The sequence below is a fragment of the Anolis carolinensis genome, chromosome 4 (genome assembly GCF_035594765.1).
Source record: "Anolis carolinensis isolate JA03-04 chromosome 4, rAnoCar3.1.pri, whole genome shotgun sequence".
In the NCBI taxonomy this organism is placed as follows: domain Eukaryota; kingdom Metazoa; phylum Chordata; class Lepidosauria; order Squamata; family Dactyloidae; genus Anolis; species Anolis carolinensis.
The window spans coordinates 169,045,915-169,068,815 of record NC_085844.1 but is presented as its reverse complement, the minus strand read 5'-3'; the positions used below and the strand labels follow the sequence as shown (position 1 = coordinate 169,068,815).

General features: G+C 38.8%; 1 protein-coding gene across 4 annotated transcripts in view; it reads right to left on the bottom strand.

Moving 5' to 3' along the window:
* Positions 1–22,144, bottom strand: part of jak1 (Janus kinase 1) — a 67,023-nt gene extending 44,879 nt beyond the window's left edge. For all 4 annotated transcript variants that reach the window (XM_008109312.3, XM_008109314.3, XM_008109315.3 and 1 more), the window contains exons 1-4: positions 21,930–22,144; positions 4,923–4,996; positions 4,038–4,236; positions 1,242–1,365 (exon numbers count right to left, since the gene is read on the bottom strand). In XM_008109312.3, coding sequence (XP_008107519.2) covers positions 1,242–1,365; positions 4,038–4,236; positions 4,923–4,928 — 329 coding nt within the window. In that variant the 5' untranslated portion in view covers positions 4,929–4,996; positions 21,930–22,144. The remainder of the gene's footprint in view (positions 1–1,241; positions 1,366–4,037; positions 4,237–4,922; positions 4,997–21,929) is intronic.
* Between the last annotated feature and the right edge of the window lie 757 nt (positions 22,145–22,901).

The following is a 22,901-nucleotide window of genomic DNA, read 5'->3' as shown; positions in this document are numbered from 1 at the left end:
TACTTGCCTCCAACAGACAAAAAAAAACAATCAGAAATATTGTATATTCACAACCTTTAGGAAATAATGTCCCCTGATGGCACAGCATGTTAAAGCGCTGAGCTGCTGAACTTCTGGACCGAAAGGCCGCAGGTTTGAATTGGGGGAACTGACAGAGCCCCCACTGTTAGCCCCAGCTTCTGCCAACCCAGAAGTTCAAAAACATGTAAATGTGAGTGCATCAATAGGTACTGCTCCGGTGGGAAGGTAATGCTGCTCCATGTAGTCATCCCACATGACCTTGGAGGAGTCTACAGACAACGCCGGCTCTTCGGCTTAGAAATGGAGATGAGCACCAACCCCCAGAATCAGACATGACTGGACTTAACGTCAGGGGAAAACGTTTACCCTTGACCTTAACTACCACCAATTCCTCAATACTTTATTTCCCATACCACCATTCTTCGCCACAGCAACGCGTGGCCGGGCACAGCTAGTTACTTTCTATAATGCAACATTACAGTACTGAATAAGTACTTATTTTGATGTTCAAAGACAATTTAAGCCAAGCATGGGCAAACCTTGGCCCTCCAGGGGTTTTGGACTTCAACTCCCACAATTCCGAACAGCCTATTGCTTGTTAAGAATTGTGAGAGTTGAAGTCGAAAATCCCTGGAGGGTCAAAGTTTGCCCATGCCTGATATAAGCAATCTGTTGAGAGAAAGTTATATAAAAGGACACATTTCAAGTCCATTGTTCATATAAAATGTATATTCCTTTATATATATAAATTAGAATAAATTAGAGAGTTTTCTTTATGAAGACTATATACTCAAGCCATTTGATTGTAGCACCGTAACTACCTCTTTAATTAATTAATTCTGTGTATACTTTGTCCCCTGCCTATATTGCAATCAAGTAACAAAATTACAATAAATATCCTCTTTTTCATACATAGCAAGAATATCGACCTTTTTAAAACCTCTAGTTATCAAAAAGATCTATACATCTCTATTTCCTGAGCTACAATAGAAAACTTGCTGTGATTAAGGTTAAGTGAATTCAGGATTGTACAGTACTTTGATAAGAGGTGACCAATCTATGGCCCACCAAATGTTGGACTTCAGCTTCCCTCCAGTCCTCACCATTAGCTACATTATCTAGAGTTGATACAGTAACTACAATCAAATAACTTTTGAATTACAGTTATTTTTAATCCGAGACTTAAATTCTAACAATCTTATTACTGAATATCATTGTACCTCATACGATAGTGAACCCGGAGTGCAGTTTTGTCATCTATTTGGAAGATATGATTTGGCGCATACCATAGGCTTCTGCTTTCATCAAAAAGGGCAAACAGGTTATGGCACAATGGAGATATAGCTATTAAAAGAGAAATATTGATATGTAAAAGAGACATATATTAGGTGTTCAAGATGCTTTTGCACAAGTCCTAAATAGGAAAAATGGAGAGGTACATGGTAATGAAAAGGTACAACATTTATTATAATTTTGACTGTAGTTACCAAAATATAAACAAATGCTAAGTATTAGTTTCCACCATAGGGAGTAATGGATAACCAGAAAGAATACCAGTACAGTAGCGTCTCACTTATCCAACATAAATGGGCCAGCAGAACGTTGGATAAGCAAATATGTTGGATAATAAGGAGGAATTAAGGAAAAGCCTATTAAACATCAAATTAGATTATGATTTTACAAATTAAGCACCAAAACATCATGTTTTACAACAAATTTGACAGAAAACATAGTTCAACATGTAGTAATGCTATGTAGTAATTACTGTATTTACGAATTTAGCACCAAAACATCACAATACATTGAAAACATTGACTACAACAACACTGACTACTAAAAGGCAGACTGCGTTGGATAATCCAGAATGTTGGATAAGCAAATGTTGGATAAGTGAGACTATACTGTATATCATTAAATAACAGTTGCCACTGTGTAATAGCTGCACCTACATTTTTGGGGTAGCAAAATTGGTACAGTGTTCCCTCACTACTTCGTGGTTCAGTTTTTGCTGTTTTGCGGTTTTTCAATAAACTCTAAAAGAATATTATAAATAATAAAAAATTACAATTTACAGCCTAAGGAAGGAGAAGCCAAAGGGAGAGAAAAGGAGCCCAAGCGGCAGCAGGAGGAGGAGGAGGCGATTTATCAACACACAACTGGTTGATAAAGACTTAAAATAGTGTATAACTACTAAAATAATGTATAAATATTAAAATAAATATAGCGTCCCTACTTCACGGATTTTCACTTATTGTGGGTGGTCCTGGAATGTAACCCCCGCAATAAGTGAGGGAGCACTGTATTTTCGTGTTCCTTACAAAATAGTCACAGAGCTGTTTGGTGCTGACTCCTTCTTTCCTTCTTTCTCTGGTAGTTTAAGACTATAAAATGGAGATCTCTGGAGCTCCATTCTTTGTCCCTCACTCTTCCTTCCAAGTCAAGGCACTTTTCAAAATCTGAAATTGAACTCTTTGGAGAAAGGAAGAAAGATCTTATTTTCAGATAACTCCATTTTATAGTGTTTAAACTGCCTTGCCCGTGGAGAAAGAAGGAAGTGAGAATCAGTCCCAAATGGTTCTGAAGTTAAAGAAACAATCCAACAGAAGCATAGCTGGTTGTTTGAGGCTGAATCATCCCTCCTCCTCCCCTTTCAGAAGTAAGGCATTTTAATTTTTAAAAAACAGAGCATCAAAGGCAGATTTTTTTTCCTTGTGTAATAGTAGCACCCCTCTTTTTTCATAAAAAATGGGGGAGTGCAACTATAATGCAATGAAATATGATGATAAGGCACAAGAGACCTATATTTAAATAAAATAGTAATGTAAATAGACAGCAGTGCTACTGATGAGGCAGTGACAGCACTATAAACATGGACAGGAAATTTTGGAAAGATTAAATCCAGAACTAGTTATGATTTAGTTATGTTATACATTGCATTTATATATATGTTCAGCATTGAATTTTTTGCCTTTGGCATGTTGTACCAAAGTCCTCCCAGGGGTGAAAAGAGCGATATAGAAATGCAATAAATAAACAAATTAATTAACTAAAAATAATCTATAGGTTCTGCTCAAATTATGGTTCCTACAACATTCTGCAGGAAATCTGAATTTTTCCTCTGATCATCCATTTAACCAAACAGAAGAGAACATATTGGTAAACCCCTGACATTCTCCATAAGTCAGCAGGCTACATACAAACACAAAGAAATTACAGATTACGTTTTGGGGCATTACAGAAATATTTATTATGAAGAAAAAAAGGTAGTCCTTTTCCCCCAAACAAGAACATATCACCCACTACAACCATATAAAGGACTAAGTGGCACAAATAACACTCACAAGTTTAAAATAAATAAAGAGGAAAGTGTCTAATATGTGTAAATTAACATGAATATTAAATAGGGCTTTAAAGTATGCACTGCAATTTATAACAAAGAGGTGTTACTTAGCACCCAGAATTAGTATATTTGATTCTCTAGAAGTCTGTCAAAGAGGTACAACTGTCTATGCAAAAATAAAAAGAGCAGAATGTATTAATAGGTTCTTACTGGGCGACGAGGATAGTAAGGCATATTTACACATGAGGCCTAAACTAGACATTATTAATTTGATTAATAACAGAATTAACAGGCATACTAAGGACAGAATGGGAAGAAATATGATATCCAAAAAGAAAGAGTATTTTAAAAGACAGAAAATTATACTCTAATTAAGTGAAAACAGGACACTTAAGAATGGAATGGCAAAATCATACAAATCCCTGTCATGTTTCCAAATAATAGAGATAAAAAGTGGCCTAAATCCAATTGTTAGTCTCAGCTACAGTAGGCTTACTTCATAAACAGGAAGTCAACAAGTCAATGTGTTTATAAATTCCACTGATTCCACTGAGACTAATTCATAAATTTGGTTTACTCTGACTAGGACTTACAAATGGATTTAGATCCACAACTTGCTGTTCAAGATACATTTATTTTAATTTAAAAAATAAGACTGGGCACTACTGAAACTCACAGCATTTCTGGGCAGCTTCAATGCAAAGTTCTTCTGCTGTGTACTTTCCAGATGTATATAAAAGAGAAGGTTTCTCTTGCAAATAGAATGCTAATTCCAGTCCTTGTTCTTGATTTTCTATGTAGACCTCATTTCGTTTGCTACTTCTCATTTTCGCACAGAAAGCCATAGCTTTACAGTCTTCTTTTACATTAAAATACTGCAAAGATGAAAGTAAGGAGGACACAAAATATACAAAACCATTAAATTCTTATTCTGGTTTTAAGCATGCTATGATCGTTCTAAGCACCAGAATTCTGGTTAAAGCCAATGAACATACATAGGACAAAGAGCATATATACAATCCAGAAAACTGAAGCAAACTGTTACTGAAGTATGGTATTCTGTAATTAGTAACTCCTGGTTCTGACGTTTATGGTTTTCTTGCAAAAGTAAGACAATGTCAAATAATTAAACTTTCATAATTTTTATTTCTAAATGAGAAAAATTATTCAGTTTTTGATCTACCATGAAATATAAAAATATAAAAATCTTAGGATTTAAATGATCATCTCTCGAATAACTTAACCGTTTTATCTTTAACAAACTTAGTCAGTTGATCACTCAACTAATTTATTACTACACAAAACAGAGTGTAACCTCCTATGAGCAGGTGTTCTGTATCTCTAAAAATATTGTATTTTAATAAATTAAATAAATAAATCATCCTCCAAAGCTGGTTGGCAATTATTGGAGATTTATGTCTTTTAAATATAATGACCACACAAGCTGCCAGCTAGAAAATAGAGTGAGTTACACGCAGAACTGTTTTTGTTTTGTATTTTGAGGTTTTTTAATAGGATAAACAATAGTCACATTAACACACATGAATCACAAAATACATACCTGCATTTATGTGGATGTTTAATCTTCCAAACCAGTTGAATAGGTGTTACTTAAAAATATGCAGAATCAAGTAACTGTTTAAAAGCAAATAAAAACAGAATCAACCCACAAAGTTATACATTATAACTGATTAATCTCAGATCCTCAGACTTTTTCTAGCCCCTTTCTACTTGGAAGGTTTCACTTGCATTCAGCTCTGTAGGAGCATTCATTAAGGAAGTGACTTCTACCTTTGGTACATATGAAAGTACCTGTGTTGTGTTTAACTATATATCCTTTTTACCCTCCTTGTATATATCCATGTGCTCTACAGCCTAAAATAGACACCGGATGGGTGGCAACTGAGCTGAGGCTGAAACATGGGGCTTTGGTAGGAGAAGTTTTTCTGCTATCTGAATGCAAACAGTCCGAGTATTCCTGAATGGCAGGTCATAGACTTATGGTCCTTTCCAGTCTTATTTTAGTTTCCTCTCTTATGTGAGCTTGATGACATCTCTTCAGTATATCCTGTAATGTGAACTGTTCAGTGACTGTAATGGTTTTTAGTGTCTTTGCCTGATGAAAAAGCCAGTGAAATCTCAAAAGCTGTGTGATGTATTTTGTGCATTTTTGTTGGCCAATAAAAATGTTTTGTGACTTTTGTGGTATTCAGTGAAATTTTGTTGCTATGTAAGTTAGCGCCAAGTTGTGGCAATAGAAAGAATGAGAAACCTCCAAAAGATTTTGTAATTAATAGGACTACTTAAGTCTTGCACATTCAGGGTCGTGGCATGTTTTATTCAACCAATCCAACTTCAATAAAAGCCCCCCTTTTGTTTCCACCATTGTTGTCTTCTCCAATATGGCATTTTTTCACAATACAGTAGAATCTCACTTATCCAACACTCGCTTATCCAACGTTCTGGATTATCCAACGCATTTTTGTAGTCAATGTTTTCAATACATCATGATATTTTGGTGCTAAATTTGTAAATACAGTAATTAGTACATAGCATTACTGTGTACTGAACTACTTTTTCTGTCAAATTTGTTGTATAACATGATGTTTTGGTGCTTAATTTGTAAAATCATAACCTAATTTGATGTTTAATAGGCTTTTCCTTAATGACTCCTTATTATCCAACATATTTGCTTATCCAACATTCTGCCGGCCCGTTTATGTTGGATAAGTGAGACTCTACTGTATGTCCAAAGTATGATAGCTTAGTTTCACTTTTGTTAAGTGAATTGATTAGTGCAATTATAATACTGACTACTGGTAATGGTCATTGTTAAGCAGGCAGAGATTTAAATGGACATATTGATATGTGACATGCCCATTTAATTTCATGTAATTCAACATTAACTGTAATTTAATTAATGTTCTGATGCTAATGGATTACATGTACTTTTCTTACAATCACTTTGAGGGCAATGTATTCTAGAAAGCATAGCACAAGAATATTTCAGTCCCACAGCAAAGTAATTTATTCTTTTCTCAAGAATGGTGGAAACTCCTTCTTAGGAGGCATTTAAATGAAGCCTGGATGGCCATCTATCAGGAGTACAGCACTTTGATTGTGCTTTTCCTGCATAGCAGGGGGTTGGACTAGATGGTCCATGCAGTCTCTTCCAACTCTATGATTCTCTGGAAAGTTGTTGTAACTTATTGGAAAAGCAGTATTCTATAGAAAAAAAAGGTGTTTGAGAATGGTGTTTCAGTTAAAAACACTGAAACATCTTTGCAAAGCAATAATCAAATATGAAGGGTAAAATACTCAGCCTACAAAATCTCAACCTGTCAAAACTATAGCTTTGGAGATCTGCAATATCCAAACCCTTAACCATTAAATGATTTCCCATTATAGCAGCTCTTCCTGCTACAAGGACACTAAGTTCAATTCTTTTACAATAATTTTCTATCTAGTCAATAAAGTCTCACAGAGCTGTTCTGGTAACTTTGCATTGAATGAAGCGAATTTGCTTGCTCTTATTCACATTTAAAAGCTCTTATTTTGCAACAATGTAGGACAGTGATGAGGAACCTGTAGCACACAATTCCTACCTTGTTTGATTATGTGCCATGCTGTCATGGGATAAAACAAATAGGAACAGAAAAACATCTGGAGGACCACAGGCTCAATTCCTTATCTGGAGTGGAAGAAAGCCTCATGCAACAGGGTTTGTTGTTCACTACTGTGCTGCATAATTATTAAAGTTTTGGGACCTCACTTCCAGATTGCATTTTACATCTTACATAGTTGAATCAAGTAATGAGGGAACAAAGAAACCACCATCATATAAGAGCTCATATGTAGTCAAATATCCCTACATGTTTAGGAGCACTGTGGAGAGCACAGAGCAGCAGTTCCTGCTATGATATGCTTCTAGAACAGGCATGGGCAAACTTTGGCCCTCCAGGTGTTTTGGACCAACTCCTATAATTCCTAATATCAAGTAAGCTGGCTGGGATTTCTGGGAGTTGAGGTCCAAAACATCTGGAGAGTCAAAGTTTGCCCCTGCCTGTTCTAAAAACATATAGCAGGAATAGATGGAAATGGAGTTCACCAGATCCTTTGGTGAACTCAATTTATACAAAACTAACAGTGTATATGTATGAAATGAAACAACCACATCATGGAAACCCTCCATCAGTGGGTCTCAGATGTTTTTGGCCTACAACTCCCAGAAATCCCAGCCAGTTTACCAGCTGTTAGGATTTCTGGGAGCCAAAGGCCAAAAACATCTGGGGACCCCAGGTTGAGAACCACTGCCCTACATAATTAAACAAAAACATTTGGAGCTATCTAGAAACTACTTGAAGACTGCTCCCAAACTGCATCCAGGAGGGATTATTTTCTTTCATGAGTCTCCATTTTTCCTGTGGTTTCCATTTGGTGGCCAAATTTAGAGATCTAGGCTTTTTAATGTGGTGAATAATGTTCCTTTTCTCTCTGTTTTGCTGTTATCTGATGCGGCACAATTATTTGTCATATCGTTTTCTGTCTGTTTTATTGTTTGCATTTAATTGGTAAGGGATTCTGGAGGAAGATGTTCTTTATCTTTCCTGTGGTAGACAGGCACGCATGGCTACTGTAGGATCAGCCAAAACAAAATCCCGATTTTCTCCCAGCGCCAGCTTTATTGCATTATTTTCCATTGACACACTGCTGCAACCTGAGGTCTTCTAGCTCTCCTTTACTATCTTCTTAATGCTGATGCTACTAAAAAGACCAGCCAACATGACAGGGGAAAAGAAAAAGAGAGGCTGTGTAGACTTTGCAAAAAGGAGCTTGTCAGAGGCTTGTAAACTGAAGTGTAGCTGTACTGACTTTAATATTGAATGTAATGTTTAAATGTTTAACATGTATTAATTTTAATTTAATTTCTTTTTAAGCTTAATGCTTTGTATGTGTTTTTAAGGCAATGAATAATCGCCATATGTAAACTGACTTAAGTCCCCTCCGGGGTAGAAAAAGGCAGGACATAAACAGGGTAAATAAAATAAATAAATAAATACTGCCTTACATTAAAGAGATACACATATTTACACTATTGGTCAGGGTGAGCTTAATAACAACTTTCTTCAAGACCATTCTCCAATTCCTTTGCTCTTTGTCTTGCAACCAAGAGAAAAAGAGAACGAAGATGGAAACTTTCACATGAGACAATCCAGGATCCAGGGCTCTTACAATAAGGAGTTTACTGTTTTAGTATCTGTGTTGACTCATTATCTTCATATTTTGTACTTCATGCATATGCAAGTGTAATCCATCAATCAAGATTTGTCATGAACATATGAATAAGCTTTCTCCAGATGTTACACTTCAATTCTCAACATCCACAAATACTTATAATAGTATTTTCTTTCCAGTAAATAAATGTTTAGCATAAATATCTAAAAAGATTACTGCATGTTGTCTGGTATTTAATACTAGCCTTAAAATATTAATGTACTGAAGCAATTTAGGGGCATTGGATGGTTTACAGAAATCTATGGCCATCATGAAAAATTTACAGTCTTATCCATAATGCTTAATGCTAAATGGATAATATTTTATTACAATATGAAGTCTACAATGATAGCCACTAAAATCACAGTACTTTTATGGGTTTTAGAATAGTAAAGAAAGAGAAAAGGCACTGGTTCCCTTGTTAAATGCTCATCACAGAAAAAGTTGTAAGTTCCTTTCCCAGCTATTCCCAGTATCTGGCCAAATACCTGTTCTTAAACTGATCTTTTCAGAAAGATAATTTGAGGAATAAACAGGAGACAAATTCTTGACATGAGTGACAAATTGAAAACAAATAAAAACTGGGCGTAGACAAATCCATCTGGCAGCTCTTTAAAAATCTGAATGAGGAATGGATGATGTAAAACTAAATATATTACATATTCCTGGGCAACTGAACTAGAAATAGCCAGTCTAACATTAAAAGAGATCCAAGCGCAGTTCAGAAACATACAGGTCCATTGGCATAATGCTTGGTCTCGTCAAATTATCTTTTGAGACTTTTCACTTTGCTTTAGTTTTTTGCATTTTAAATAACTTTTAGGGTATGTCTATCATCCTATTAATTTCATAGGATTTTTAAGCAAAGGAATACTAAGAAGTGATATCGCCAGTTTCTTCCTCTGAAATACAGTCTACAGCACCGGGCATTCATTGGCAGTATCCCATCAATATATTGGTATTATCTAAAAACCTGGCTAATTCATTCCTGACTCAACTCCAAAATTATTTATGTATCAAATGACACAGAAGATTACCGCTACTTCGCCTAAATCAGAAAAATGTATTTATGGCCTGATCTCCACTCACTGTAAGATTGATTTCTGGTATGAATGATGTGGCACTGCCAAGAAATGCATCTTTTTTTAATCTGAAATGTGTTCCTACTTCAACCTTATTCTAAAATCATCCTTTCATTTTGCTAACATATCTTTATTACTAATCACACCTACTCATTGACAAAGTGACATCAGATTGGCTTGTTTAGTGTGGAACACTAGGCATAGTATCACCTTCATTTAATATGCCATTGGACATAAGATTAGACAGAAATGTCATTGTAGACTTCAGTCTACAGAAATATATCCTAAACATGGTTAACCTATACAAAAATCTTTGCCTGAGTGTTGGTTTAAATTTTTGTGAATAGAGTACTTTCAATACCTTGTATAGAAGGAGAATTGAGTCGAACAATTTTAAACCCCCATTCTCAGGCACTGGTGGACTTCATCTCCTATCAGTCATCAGAAATATTGGGGCAAGATGACAGTTTTAAGTCCAACATTTAAAGGGGTACAAACTGACCACTCTCATATAAAGTGATTCTTAAATGCATTTTTTCTTAATTAATCAGAACTGCACAATAGTCCACCCCATCTGTCTGATTCTTTTTCTTCTAGTATACATATTATTTATTTATCCTATTTATATCCTGCCTTTCTCTATCCCGAAGGGAACTCAAGGCGGCTTACAATGGCAATAATTCAGTGTCTTAAAATTATTCAGTACATACAAACATTAGCTTAAAATAAATTAAATTAAAAATTAATATAAGTTAAACATTTAAAAACATTCCATTCAATATTAAATCATGCCATCCAGAATCATAGTCCAAGGCCGTTCCGTAGTCATTGTATATATTCTAAATCTATTATTACACTGCGCTAAAAGCCTGATCCCAGGGCCAGGTTTTTACTTTCCTTCTGAAGGCTACAAGATAGGGGGCTGATCTAATATTGCTAGGGAAGGAGTTCCACAGTTGAGGAACCACCACTGAGAAGGCCCTGTCTCTCGTCTCCGCCATCCGCACTTGTGAAGCAGGTGGGACCGAGAGCAGGGCCTCACCAGACAATCTTAAACTCTGAGATGGTTTATAGAGAAAGATACATTTGGACAGGTAAGCTGGACCAGAACCATTTAGGGCTTTATAGGCTAAAGCCAGCACTTTGAATTGGGCTTGGTAGCAGACTGGCAGCCAGTGGCGCTGGCACAACAGAGGAGATGTGTGCTCCCTGTATGTCACTCTGTTGAGCAATCTGGCTGCTGCCTGTTGGACCAAACATTTCCAAACAGTCTTCAAGGCAACTCCACGTACAGCACATTGCAGTAATCTATATGGGATGTAACAAGAGCATGGACCACCATGGCCTAGTCTGACTTCCCAAGGTATGGGCGCAACTGGTGCACAAGTTTTAGTTGTGCAAAAGCTCCTCTGGCCACTGCTGAAACCTGGGGTTCCAGGCTCGGCAATGAATCCAGGAGAACTCCCACGCTGTGAACTTGTGTCTTCAGGGGAGTGTAACCCCATCCAACACAGGCTGTAACCATATACCTTGTTCAGCCTTACAGCTGACTAAAAAGACCTCTGTCTTATCTGGATTCCATTTCAATTTGTTCGCCCTCATCCAGACCGTCACAGCTGCCAAGTACTGGTTCAGGACCTGAACAGCCTCCTTAGTAGCAGGAGAAAAGTAGTGATAGAATTGAATATCATCTGCGTACAGATGACATCAAACTCCAAAACTCCGAATGATCTCTCCCAACAGCTTCATGTAGATGTTAAACAACAAGGAAGACAGTATTGAGCCGTGTGGGACCCCACAGGAGAAAGGCTGTGGGGCCAAGCAGGTGTCCCCCAACAACACCTTCTGGGAGCTACCCGTCAGGAAGGACAGGAGCCACTGCAAAACAGTACCTCCAAGACCCATTCCCATTAGGTGTCCCAGAAGGATACCACGGTCTATGGTATCGAAGGCCGGTGAGAGGTCTAGCAGAACCAACAGGGCCACGCTCCCCTTGTTTAGTTCCTGGCATAGATCATAGATTTCAGTTCCATGTCCCAGCCTAAAGCCAGGCTGTGCCAGATCCAGATAATCAATGTCTACCAAGAATGCCTGGAGGCCACCACACGTTCCAAGACTTTGCCCAAAAAGGGGAGATTGAAAATTGGCTAAAAGTTGACAAATTGAGTGGTATCCAGTGATGGCTTTTTAATGGCGGTTTTATTACAGCTTATTTTAAGCTGGCTGGAATATTGCCTTTCTGTAAGGAGGTATTAACCACCACCTTCACCCACTCTGCAAAACCTCCTCTGGCTTCCTTTACCAGCCAGGATGGGAAGCGGTCTAGGATGCATGTGATTGCCCTTTCCCTCTAAGCATCTTATCCACATCCGCGAGCTGCATCCATTGAAATTAATCCATCAAAACCAGACAAGCAGGGCTACTTGACTGAATGCATCTCCTAGTCTTCAGGGGTGATAAATGCAGTGAATAAATAAATAACTCTCATGTTTGTCTCTTCACTTTTCCTCTGCATGAGCATTTAAATTGGAAGCCTCTAATTAACTATGTTGAACCAAATTAATTAACCAGATATAACTGAACAAACCAGGAAACAGTGAATCGCAGCTTCAGAGGAAACCAATATGCCTGTATTTACTCGAGCCTAATGCACAATCAAATCCAATGCACACCTCAATTTTCAAAACCCTAGGAGATGGAAGAGGGGTCCTCCTTATGGCCTCATTCCAGAATAGTACCTTCAAACATAATCACCAGCAAGTTAAAATCAACAGGAAGCATACTGGCCATACTGCCGTTAGGTGGTTTCCATATGACTGTTTGGGCAATCTCACCAAGTGATTTCCATTAGCCACAACTATTGAGTTATCTTCAAGGACAACCCCACATAGAACACATTTCATTAGTCTAGTCTGGAATGTATCAGTGCATGCAAACGGGGGGGGGGGGGGGGGGAGGAGACCACATCTGGTGAAGTTCAATGGATGTTGAATTTAAAAAAATGCTTCACAATGAACTGAAGTCTGAAATTACAATACCCAGGAGAAGAAACCATTTGGCAAGAACACACTACTCAGTGTTATTACATCATGTTCAGCACTTTGAACTGTGCCCAGAACCACACTGATGGCTATGGGAACAACTGTAAAAACGGAGTTGTGTGCTCCCTATAACTAGCCATAGTCAGTACCTGACTGTAGCTGTCTGTGATGTAGCTGAAGTCTCAAAATACTCACTATGAACTTAATGTATGCAACCATTTACAGATGTAACAAAACCATATATCACCTTGGCCAGATGAGGAAATTCCCACAAAAACATTAATAACAATTTCCCTGGCTGATGGTATTGGAAATACTATAAGGCTTATTTGCCCTAGTAGAGAGTACACTCACCATTAACGGTTAGTTGTTCTGGGAACTAAGAGCTGAAGAAATGGACACTCTGGGTGCATCAAAACTGTAGAATTGATACAGTGTGAAACCACTTTAACTGCTATGGCTCAATGCTATAGAATCCTGGAATTTATAGTGGGGGTGAAGTTTGGCAGAGAAGGTTAAAGACCTTGCAAAACTGCTAACCCCTTCTGAGCATTCAAGATCAGGTGGGACCTGGTGGTCTTAGGGGATTAAGGGCATTGCATAAAATAAATTCTTTATCATTGTTATCATTTCTGTAGTCTTCTGATATGAGATGCATTGTTTTAAAAAAACAATGAATGGGTATCATAGCAATCATGTTTACCTGATATTCCTTCTGAAAAGTCATTTTTCATTTAATGTCAGATCTCACAGTTCTGTCTTCCTCAGTATATTTCAATCTAGCTATGAACATTCTTGCTTCTGATAATAGGGTAGATACAAGATATTTATGTTGCAATTTTTCATGATTATTTATAAAAAAGATACTGATAATAGTCTGGCAAGATTATATGTTGGGATCTAATGCTACCTGTTCCTATAAGTGTCTTGTTTTTGGAGAATATGAATCAAAGTTCCTCTCCGCTCACATCCACTCCATTAAAAAGATATAATTATTTATGAATGGCAGTCAAGAGAACGCAAAATTCCATATATATATATATACACACACACACACACACACACACACACACACACTGTTCTCTCAGTACCTAATAAGTACCATATATACTCGAGTATAAGCCGACCCAAATATAAGGTGAAGCACCTAATTTTACCACTAAAAACTGGGAAAGCTTATGGACTTGAGTATAAGATGAGGATGAGAAATGCAGCAGCTACTGGTAAATTTCAAAAATAAAAATAGATACCAATAAAATTACATTAATTGAGGCATCAATAGGTTAAATGTTTTTGAATATTTACATAAAACTGTATTTTAAGATAAGACTGTCCAATTCTGATTACCCATGTACTCAAGTATAAGCCAACCCAAATATCAGCCGGCTAGGACCCTCACTTAAATTTAAACTGAGGGGGTTTTTTTAGCCCTAAAAAGGGCTGAAAAAGTCAACTTATACTCAAGTATATACAGTATGTAATCAATCCAAAAGATACCAAATTAAAGGTTTTCTTTTCTATATCAGAAGTAACGGAAAGAAATCATATTTTTCCACATGACACAAAGTTAATATAAAGAGCCTGGAAACTAACTAACTGATTAAATAATGAACTGTTTAGTTTTCTGTGATTATATGTCTGAATTAATTCAGTTTTCTGATTAATAGTAATGTTAATTCATACTTTAACAAGTTAATTGGTTTTACAAATCCTCAGAGTAGATTGCTAGCATCATCATATTAGTAACTTAGTGGTGTAAGTCCAACTTATCCCAAAGTAGGTCATTATTTTTTTTGTCATTGTGGAAGGCTGGAGTCTCTCCTCTCACACAATGACCACCCATGGGGGGGAGGGGGCTGTCACTTTTTAGCTTCTGCATCTCACCAACATAACCATTTACTGGAGGTCAGAGCACAAGAGGAGCATCCAGCTACACGCCTGGAGATATACACACGTCAACCATCTATTCTACATGTCATCCCCCGAACTGTATTGCTTCTGTGTATATCTTACAAAATGTTTATTCAGAATGAAGTTCAACTTTCTCCTTTAATAACTGGGATTCCTTATGAAATGTTGTACATACTTTGGACAAACTCAATACCAAAGTTCTGCTATATCTTCCAACTTGAAATGCCAACTCAGCTTCAGCTAGAGATGCTATTTTCTGTGCACTTTTCAAAGGGAACAAAAACCAATAACATGTGTGTCTATATGAGGGTAGAATGGTTATCTGTATATTGACTCTGAAACCCACTACTGACTGGGCAGTCAATCTTGGAAGAAATACATTAGGTGGACCCATTTCTGTCTGGTCTCATAATATAACATGGTATCAAAACAGTCTTGGTTACCCTGGCCAAGAACTAATCTAGATGAAAGACAGGATAGTGGTACTTTTGTTGATATTTGTAGTCTCACAGCAGCTTTTAATGCCATCTATCATGTTATCCCTTAATGACTCCATCAGAAGAGAGTAGGTAAATGTGTATTAAGTGATTCCACTCGTATCTATGAGGCCAATTCTAGACTCCTTGAAATCCATTAAGCTGTTGGGTGACACCAAGTGTCATCTTGTCTCTCACGCAGCTCTATGTCTATGTGAAACTACTAAGGGAGGTCATTAGCAGGCCTGGGTGCCGTGCCTTCCAGCTCTACTTCTTGTTACTACAGACAGCTGAACTATGCAAACATCTGAATTCCAATAGAACAAAGACTGTGCACAGGTGGTTCTTGGGTCATCCATTTGCCTTGGATGGGTTGAACTCACCCCAAGGATACATGTGTGCAGCTTGGGAATACTCCCACATCTATCTCTGTTAGTGGAGGCACAGGAGGATAGCATGGCTCAATAATCCACTAGCTACAGCCTTTCCTGAATACGGAAAATTTAGTGACTGGAAGTTTCCCAATTTAGGCACATGTGCAATTAATCTTAGGGACCTGGAATCCGCACCTACTGCAAAACACAGCAACTACATCATCTTATATCAACCATACAACAGTGATCAAAGTACGTGCATATCATACCTAAATATGTAATAGAATTTTTTATATATACATGACAAAGGAAGGAATTCTATCACATGAGTCTTCTTTAACAACCTACTAGTGGGAGCAATATACTGTGTGAAGACATAGGCTTTCTTCTGCTGTAGCACCCCACTGTAGGATGTATTCTCTTAAAGGTCCAATCTGTGTAGATATTAGTTTCATTTCAGTGCCAAATTAAAAGTTTTTTACTAAAGCCTTTGGGGATCAGATGATTTTATCCAATTGGTCCACCTACACTGTATTTTAATGTTGTTCCTACCCTGTTTCCCCTAAAATAGGACATCCCCGGAAAATAAGACCTAGTAGAGGTTTTGCTGAATTGCTAAATATAAAGCCTCCCCTGAAAGTAAGACCTAGCAAAGTTTTTGTTTGGAAGCATGCCCACCAAACAGAACACCAGAGCATGCAGGATATACCATAGAGTGTTGTACATGGAAATAATTGTAATAACACAAAATTCTTGATAGGATTCAGTTTGTCTGGTTATGCTGGTTTGTGATGACCATACAGTATATAATAAATGTTCATTTTTTTGTTCAACAATAAATGTGAATTCTTCTTCATGGAAAAATAAGACATCCCCTGAAGATAAGACCTAGTGCATCTTTGGAAGCAAAAATTAATATAAGACACTGTCTTATTTTCGGGAAAACACGGTAGTTAATATGTTTTAGACTGTATATTATGTTTAATGTTTTCACATGTTAATTATTTCAATTGATATCACTGTATAATGCCCTCACATCTTTTGATATATGATGAGATTACAAATATTTTAATAAACAAAAATTATAGACACACATTTTAATAGCTAGAGCAGTGGTTCCCAAAGTTATTTGGCCTAGCACCCCCTTTCCAGAAAAAATATTACTCAGTGCCCCGGAATTTTTTTTTAATTTAATAGCAATTAAACAGAAAGTTATATGTACCTGTGGCCATCACCGCTACCCTGGATTGCTGCAGCGCTCACCAGGGGGTGGTAGCGCCCACTTTGGGAATCACTGAGCTAGAGTAAGATATGTGTTATGACTGTTATGTCGTATCAATACAAGAAGTACTTTTATAGCCAATTCTATTTCTAAGTAAATATACATAGGAACAGAGTCCACAGAGTTCAACCAGACCTAGTCATGAATAAAACTGTGATCCATTTAATTACTAAACCCCAGCAACAAAAGATGAATGCACTTGAATTTATTTCCTCCTTGAATTTATTTCCTCCTCTTATCACCTTGAATATTTGGGGCAGCTACTCCTGGTATTTAATCAGATTTTTAATCTATCCTATCTTTAAATATTTGAGGGGAAGTATAAATATTTTAAATACAAAGGTTTAAGAGTTTCTGACTGTTCCAACTAGTGCACATTCATTAAATTGATTATTGAACAGTAAGTGAAAAGGCAAGAAAATTCCATCAATTCATTGGTCTACTCTACTTGAGAAAACTGATAGGATTCAAGCCAAAGAAATTAGCCATTAAACACTGATAAACCAGCAACAAATTTATACGATCTGAAGAAACACTGATGCGGTTCTCTTTTAAAACCAGGAATTCTGAGATCTGGCAAACCAACATAACTGTTTAGAAGACTATTGAGTCTTAATCAAACATGTCTATTCAGAAAGTCATATATGCGTTTCAGGACTCACCACATAACACTGTTCTGATGCATCTTAAATGGCAAATGGGAAGAAACATCATCTAGCTCACAACAGCACAGAAGAGAAAACATTGTTTTGCATAGCACCATGCTTCCTACATGGCGCAACTTTGCTAACTGTGCATGTATCAGTTCCTCTTCCATTCTCCACTTCACCATTTATCTTAGAAAGACAGCTTCCTCCTCTCAAATATAACTGTAAACACACCACGGAATTTCCTGATGTTACAACTGGATTCAGTCAATGATCCTAACTATTAGACATACTCTCGTTCTTTATTAAATACCCACAAAGAGTGAAAAGGAGATAAAAGTATCAACTACAGAAGAGTCTCACTTATCCAACATAAACGGGCCAGCAGAATGTTGGATAAGCAAATATGTTGGATAATAAGGAGAGATGAAGGAGAAGCCTATTAAACATCAAATTAGGTTATGATTTTACAAATTAAGCACCAAAACATCATGTTATACAACAAATTTGACAGAAAAAGTAGTTTGATATGCAGTAATGCTACGTAGTAATTACTGTATTTATGAATTTAGCACCCAAAAATCACGATATATTGAAAACATTGACTACAAAAATGCGTTGGATAATCCAGAATGTTGGATAAGCGAATGTTTAAACAGCTGTCATAAGCAACGTGTGATTCGGGCATTTTCTCAATTCCTTCATTGATTTTCCCAAGAATCTGACAAATACACATTCACTTGAAAGAAAAAGAAAATAATGAGAAGAGGGTGGACTTTTAAAAACAGAACCTTTTGGGGGGGGGGGGGGAATAGGCCATTCCTTGGTGTGATAATAAACAGGATGTCAGCCATACCCACTTTTGTTTGGGCTGCTGATATTCAAAGTGCCACAACAGTTTGCACAGGCATAAGGACCAATGGGGTGGGTATGCATACAAGGGAAGGATGTGGGTTTCTTATCTACCCCTCAATTTTCTCATCTTCAGCAATATGTCTATAGAGATCATGATGGTATAGGACACCAGAAAAGCTGCCCAGAATGTAGAAAAGAGTTTCAAATGTATGTTGGAAATGTGAACAAGAAGAAGGGGCTTTCTATCTTATATGGCATTCTTGGGAAAATCCCAAAAAGTTCTGGATTTGAATACATACTTTGTTGCAGAGAATTTCAAGAATTAGTGTACAAGTAAAAACAAAACTGTTTCTTCTGGGTTTTATGGCTGAACAATTGGAAAAGAACAATGGAAAAGATATAATCTTCATATATTTATGATCTTCATATATTTTATAGAAGAATCCAAAATTACCTACTGCTTTTTTATTGTGTCAGAAGTAACTTGAGAACATACTGGAAGTCGCTTCTAGTGTGAGAATTGGCTGTCTACAGAGACGTTGCCCAGGGGATGCCCGGATGTGTTAGGCTTCTCTCATATCCCTACAAGCTAGAGCTGATAGACAGGAGCTCACCCCACCTCACAGATTCAAGCCAGCAACCTTCAGGTCAGTAGTTCAGTTAGTACAAGGGTTTTACCCAGTGACTTGAAGGTTGGGTTGCTGACCTGAAGGCTGCCAGGTTCGAATCCCACCCGGGGAGAGCGCGGATGAGCTCCCTCTATCAATTCCAGCTCCATGTCGGGACACGAGAGAAGCCTCCCACAAGGATGGTAAAAACATCAAAACATCCGGGCGTCCCCTGGGCAACGTCCTTGCAGACGGCCAATTCTCTCACAACAGAAGCGACTCAGGTTGCTCCTGATATGAAAAAAACAAAACAAAAAACCCCAAGTGATTCCCAAAGTGGGCGCTACCGCCCCCCCCCCCGGTGGGCGCTGGAGCGATCCAGGGGGGTGGTGATGGCACCTATTAGGACACGGGGCAGGGCCAGGAGGGGCAGAGCCTCTTCCCAAGTGCCGGAGACAGGGCTGAGCACCTGAAGCGCCTGTTAGGACACAGGGGGCGGAGCTAGAGGAGTGGGCATGGCTTCTTCCCAAGAGCCCGAGACAAGGCTGAGAATCTATACCTCTCCTGAGGCACTTGTTGGGACACAGAGGGCGGAGCTAGGGAAGGGGGCGGGGCCTCCTTCCAAGAGCCCGAGACAGGGCTGAGCCTCTGTACCTCTCCTGAGAGGTCTTTTAGGACTAAAGGGCAGGGCTAGGGGCAGGGGCAGGGCCTCTTCCCAAGAGCCTCTGTATACCTCCCCTGAGGCGTTTATTAGAACACGGGGGTATAGAGGTCCAGCCCTGTCAGGCACTTGGGAAGAGGCCGTGCCCTGTGTCTTGGCAGGCGCCGCAGGATAGGGATAGAAGCTCAGTCCTGCCTCAGAGCTCGTAACTCTGCCCACCCCAGTCCCGGCCTCCCATTTGTGGCCTCGCCCACCTCCCCCCCTTTCCCAGCCCTGCATCTTGGACTGGAGAGAAGCTCAGCCCCGCTCTCTTGAGCAGGAAGCACGCCCACCCCTCTAAGCCACGCCCCCTTTTCCAGGGGGCACTGAGTAATATTTTTTCTGGAAAGGGGGCGGTAGGCCAAATAAGTTTGGGAACCACTAGTTTAACCCATTGCACCACAGTGGCTATTACCTACTAAAGAGTGGTGATGGTTGTTAAAAGTGAGTGAACCAGCAGAAAAGGAGAAATGATCCGCTTTGGTTAGAAAATGATTGTTACATTTTTAGAAGACTGCTAGGTTTTTTGAGGAAAAAACAGAAAATGAGTTGATGAATTTTGAATCATGGAGTTGAAATATACCACACAGTCTATCCATTTCAACCTCCTTCCGCCAGGCAGCAACGCACATTCAAAGCACCCTGGACGGATAGCCATCCAGCCTCAGTTTAAAAGCCTCTAGTGAAGGAGACTCCACTACACTCTCAGGCAGTGAGTTCTACTGTTGAACACACAGCTCTTACTATTAGGAAGTTCCTTCTAATGTTTGGGTGGGATATTATGAATTTTGATTTGCTATATTCTCCCTGGCCAACCAGCTGTTTATGGGGATTTCAGAAGAAGAACATGAAGCCTACTACACTTTGGTGTTGTCTTTTCTCATGTCTGATAATGCAAAATACAAAGATGCCTTATGTACTCCTTGAGTGGAAGGTGGACATCAGTGGCAGGTAACTTTTTTTTACCACTCTTGAGTCCTGATGTGGTTTATACCCCTGAGAGATCCTTATTGTACTGTAGAATGTCTTGTAATAAAATTATTTTGTCATTAGACAAGATGAATGTGGAAACATTCCATGGAATACTTTTCTACAATATTTACAAAGTTTGGGCTTTGCTGAGGGCAGGGGGGAGGTGAAATGAAGAAAGAAGTTTGGTGTGATTTTAATTGTTGTTTTAATTGTTTGGTTTTAATTGTAATTGTTTATTATAATTATAATTATTATTATTATTTATAAGGCGTCAAATTGCTGCCTGTTGTAAGGCTGCCTTGAGTCTCCTCTGGAGTGAGAAAGGCAGGATATAAATATAGTAAATGAAGAGTCTCTTATTTATATGCTGCCTAGTCCCCGTTATTCTCTGAAAAAGCAACATATAAATAAATATTTAATAACTGATGTTTTAATTGCTTAGTTTGTATTGTAATTGTTTATTGTTTATATGGCATCAAATTGCTGCCTGTTGTAAAGCCGCCTTGAGTCCCCTCCAGAGTGAGAAAAGTGGGATATAAATACGGTAAATAAATAGCCTCTTATTTATATGCTGCTTAGTCTCTGAAAAAGCAACACATAAATAAATATTTAATAATCCGTGATTTAATTGTTTGGTTTTTATTGTAATTGTTTATTGTTCATATGGAATCAAATTGCTGACCGTTGTCAGGCCGTCTTGAGTCCCCTCCAGGGTGAGAAAAGTGGGATATAAATATGGTAAATAAATAAATAGTCTTTATTTATATGCTGCTTAGTCTATATATGCAACATATAAATAAATGTGATAACAACAAAAACAAGAAGAGGAAGTGTACATTATAGTTTACAGAGGTAGGATTACATGGCATACATACACAGCCCATGAACCTGAAGGTCAGAAATCATGTCTATATTTTCTAAATTATGCTCTTTAGTGTGTTTTCTTTTTCGGTTTCTAGTCATCTCTCCTCTCCCTTGGCAGAAAAAGTCAATATAATGATTTTTTTTTTTAAATGGAAATCACCTGACACGTCTCTCCTTCCCTCAAATCAGGCATGGGCAAACTTGGGTCGTCCTGGTGTTTTGGATTTCAACTTCCACCATTCCTCACAGCCTCGGGCCCCTTCCTTTTCCCCGCTTAAGCAGCTGAGGGAGGGAAAGAAGGAGACCGAGGCTGTGAGGAATGGTGAGAGTTGAAGTCCAAAACACCAGGACAACCCAAGCTTGCTCATGCCTGCTTCAAACTCTCGCTTTCTCTCTCCCTCCCTCCCCCATGAGAGTAGGCCCAAATTCTCCTCCTCCTCCTGCCTCAGCGACGAAGATGACGACGACGCCCCCATACTCACCACTGCCATGGACGCCTCCCCGAAGAGGAACGGGTTGGTTCGCCCAGCCCTCGTCTCACTCCCTGCCCCGCATACTCCCCTCGCTGGCTCCAGCCGACGGGCGAGGAAGACACGGATCTCAACTCGGAACCAACGCCACTCCGCAACCACTGCTCTACTTCGCTCTCTCTCCGCTCTGGGGGAAATTGTCCGGCTGAGCCTTTCCTTCCGCGCATGCGCAGGAGCAACGATAGGGAATTGCCCGCCGAGCATGCGCATTCAAGGCGGCGGGGCTACTTTCGCCGTCGGACTTCCCGGTTGTCAGACCATTAATGGCTGTGTCAACACCTGGCTCCGTTTCTCGTTCTCGCTCAGATCGGTTGTTATATCGCTCGCAAACCCTCTTCGCCTTCTCCTTATTTGCATCGGCTTGCTTTGTTTTATTTACAAGTCGCTTTCCCTTCATGATGAAACTTCCAGGAAGCGTCAAACGCAAGCCAGTGTGAATGTTGAAATTAATCACCTTGGTTAGCATTGAAAAGCCATGTAGCTTCAAGGCCTGGCTGCTTCCTGCCTGGGGGAACCGTTTCTTGGGCGGTGTTAGCTGGCCCTGATTGTTTCCTGTCTGGAATTCCTATGTTTTTAATGTTGTTCTTTCATTACTGTCCTGATTTTAGAGGGTTTTTTTTAATAGTGGTAGCCAGATTGTGTTCATGTTCATGGTTTCCTTCTTTCTGTTGAAATTATCCACATGCTTGTGGATTTCAGTGGCTTCTCTGTGTGGTCTGACACGGTGGTTGTTAGAGTGGTCCAGCATTTCTGTGTTCTCAAATAATAAGCAGTGCCCGCTTTCAGGGCCGTAGCCAGAAAAAAATTTCGGGAGGGGTTTTGAAAATTTCGGGGGGGGGGGTTGAACCCCTAGCACATACCCCTCCCCGCTACAAACCTGTCAATATCTGCTTGAGATAGTGCCTAGAGGGACTCTTAATGTTT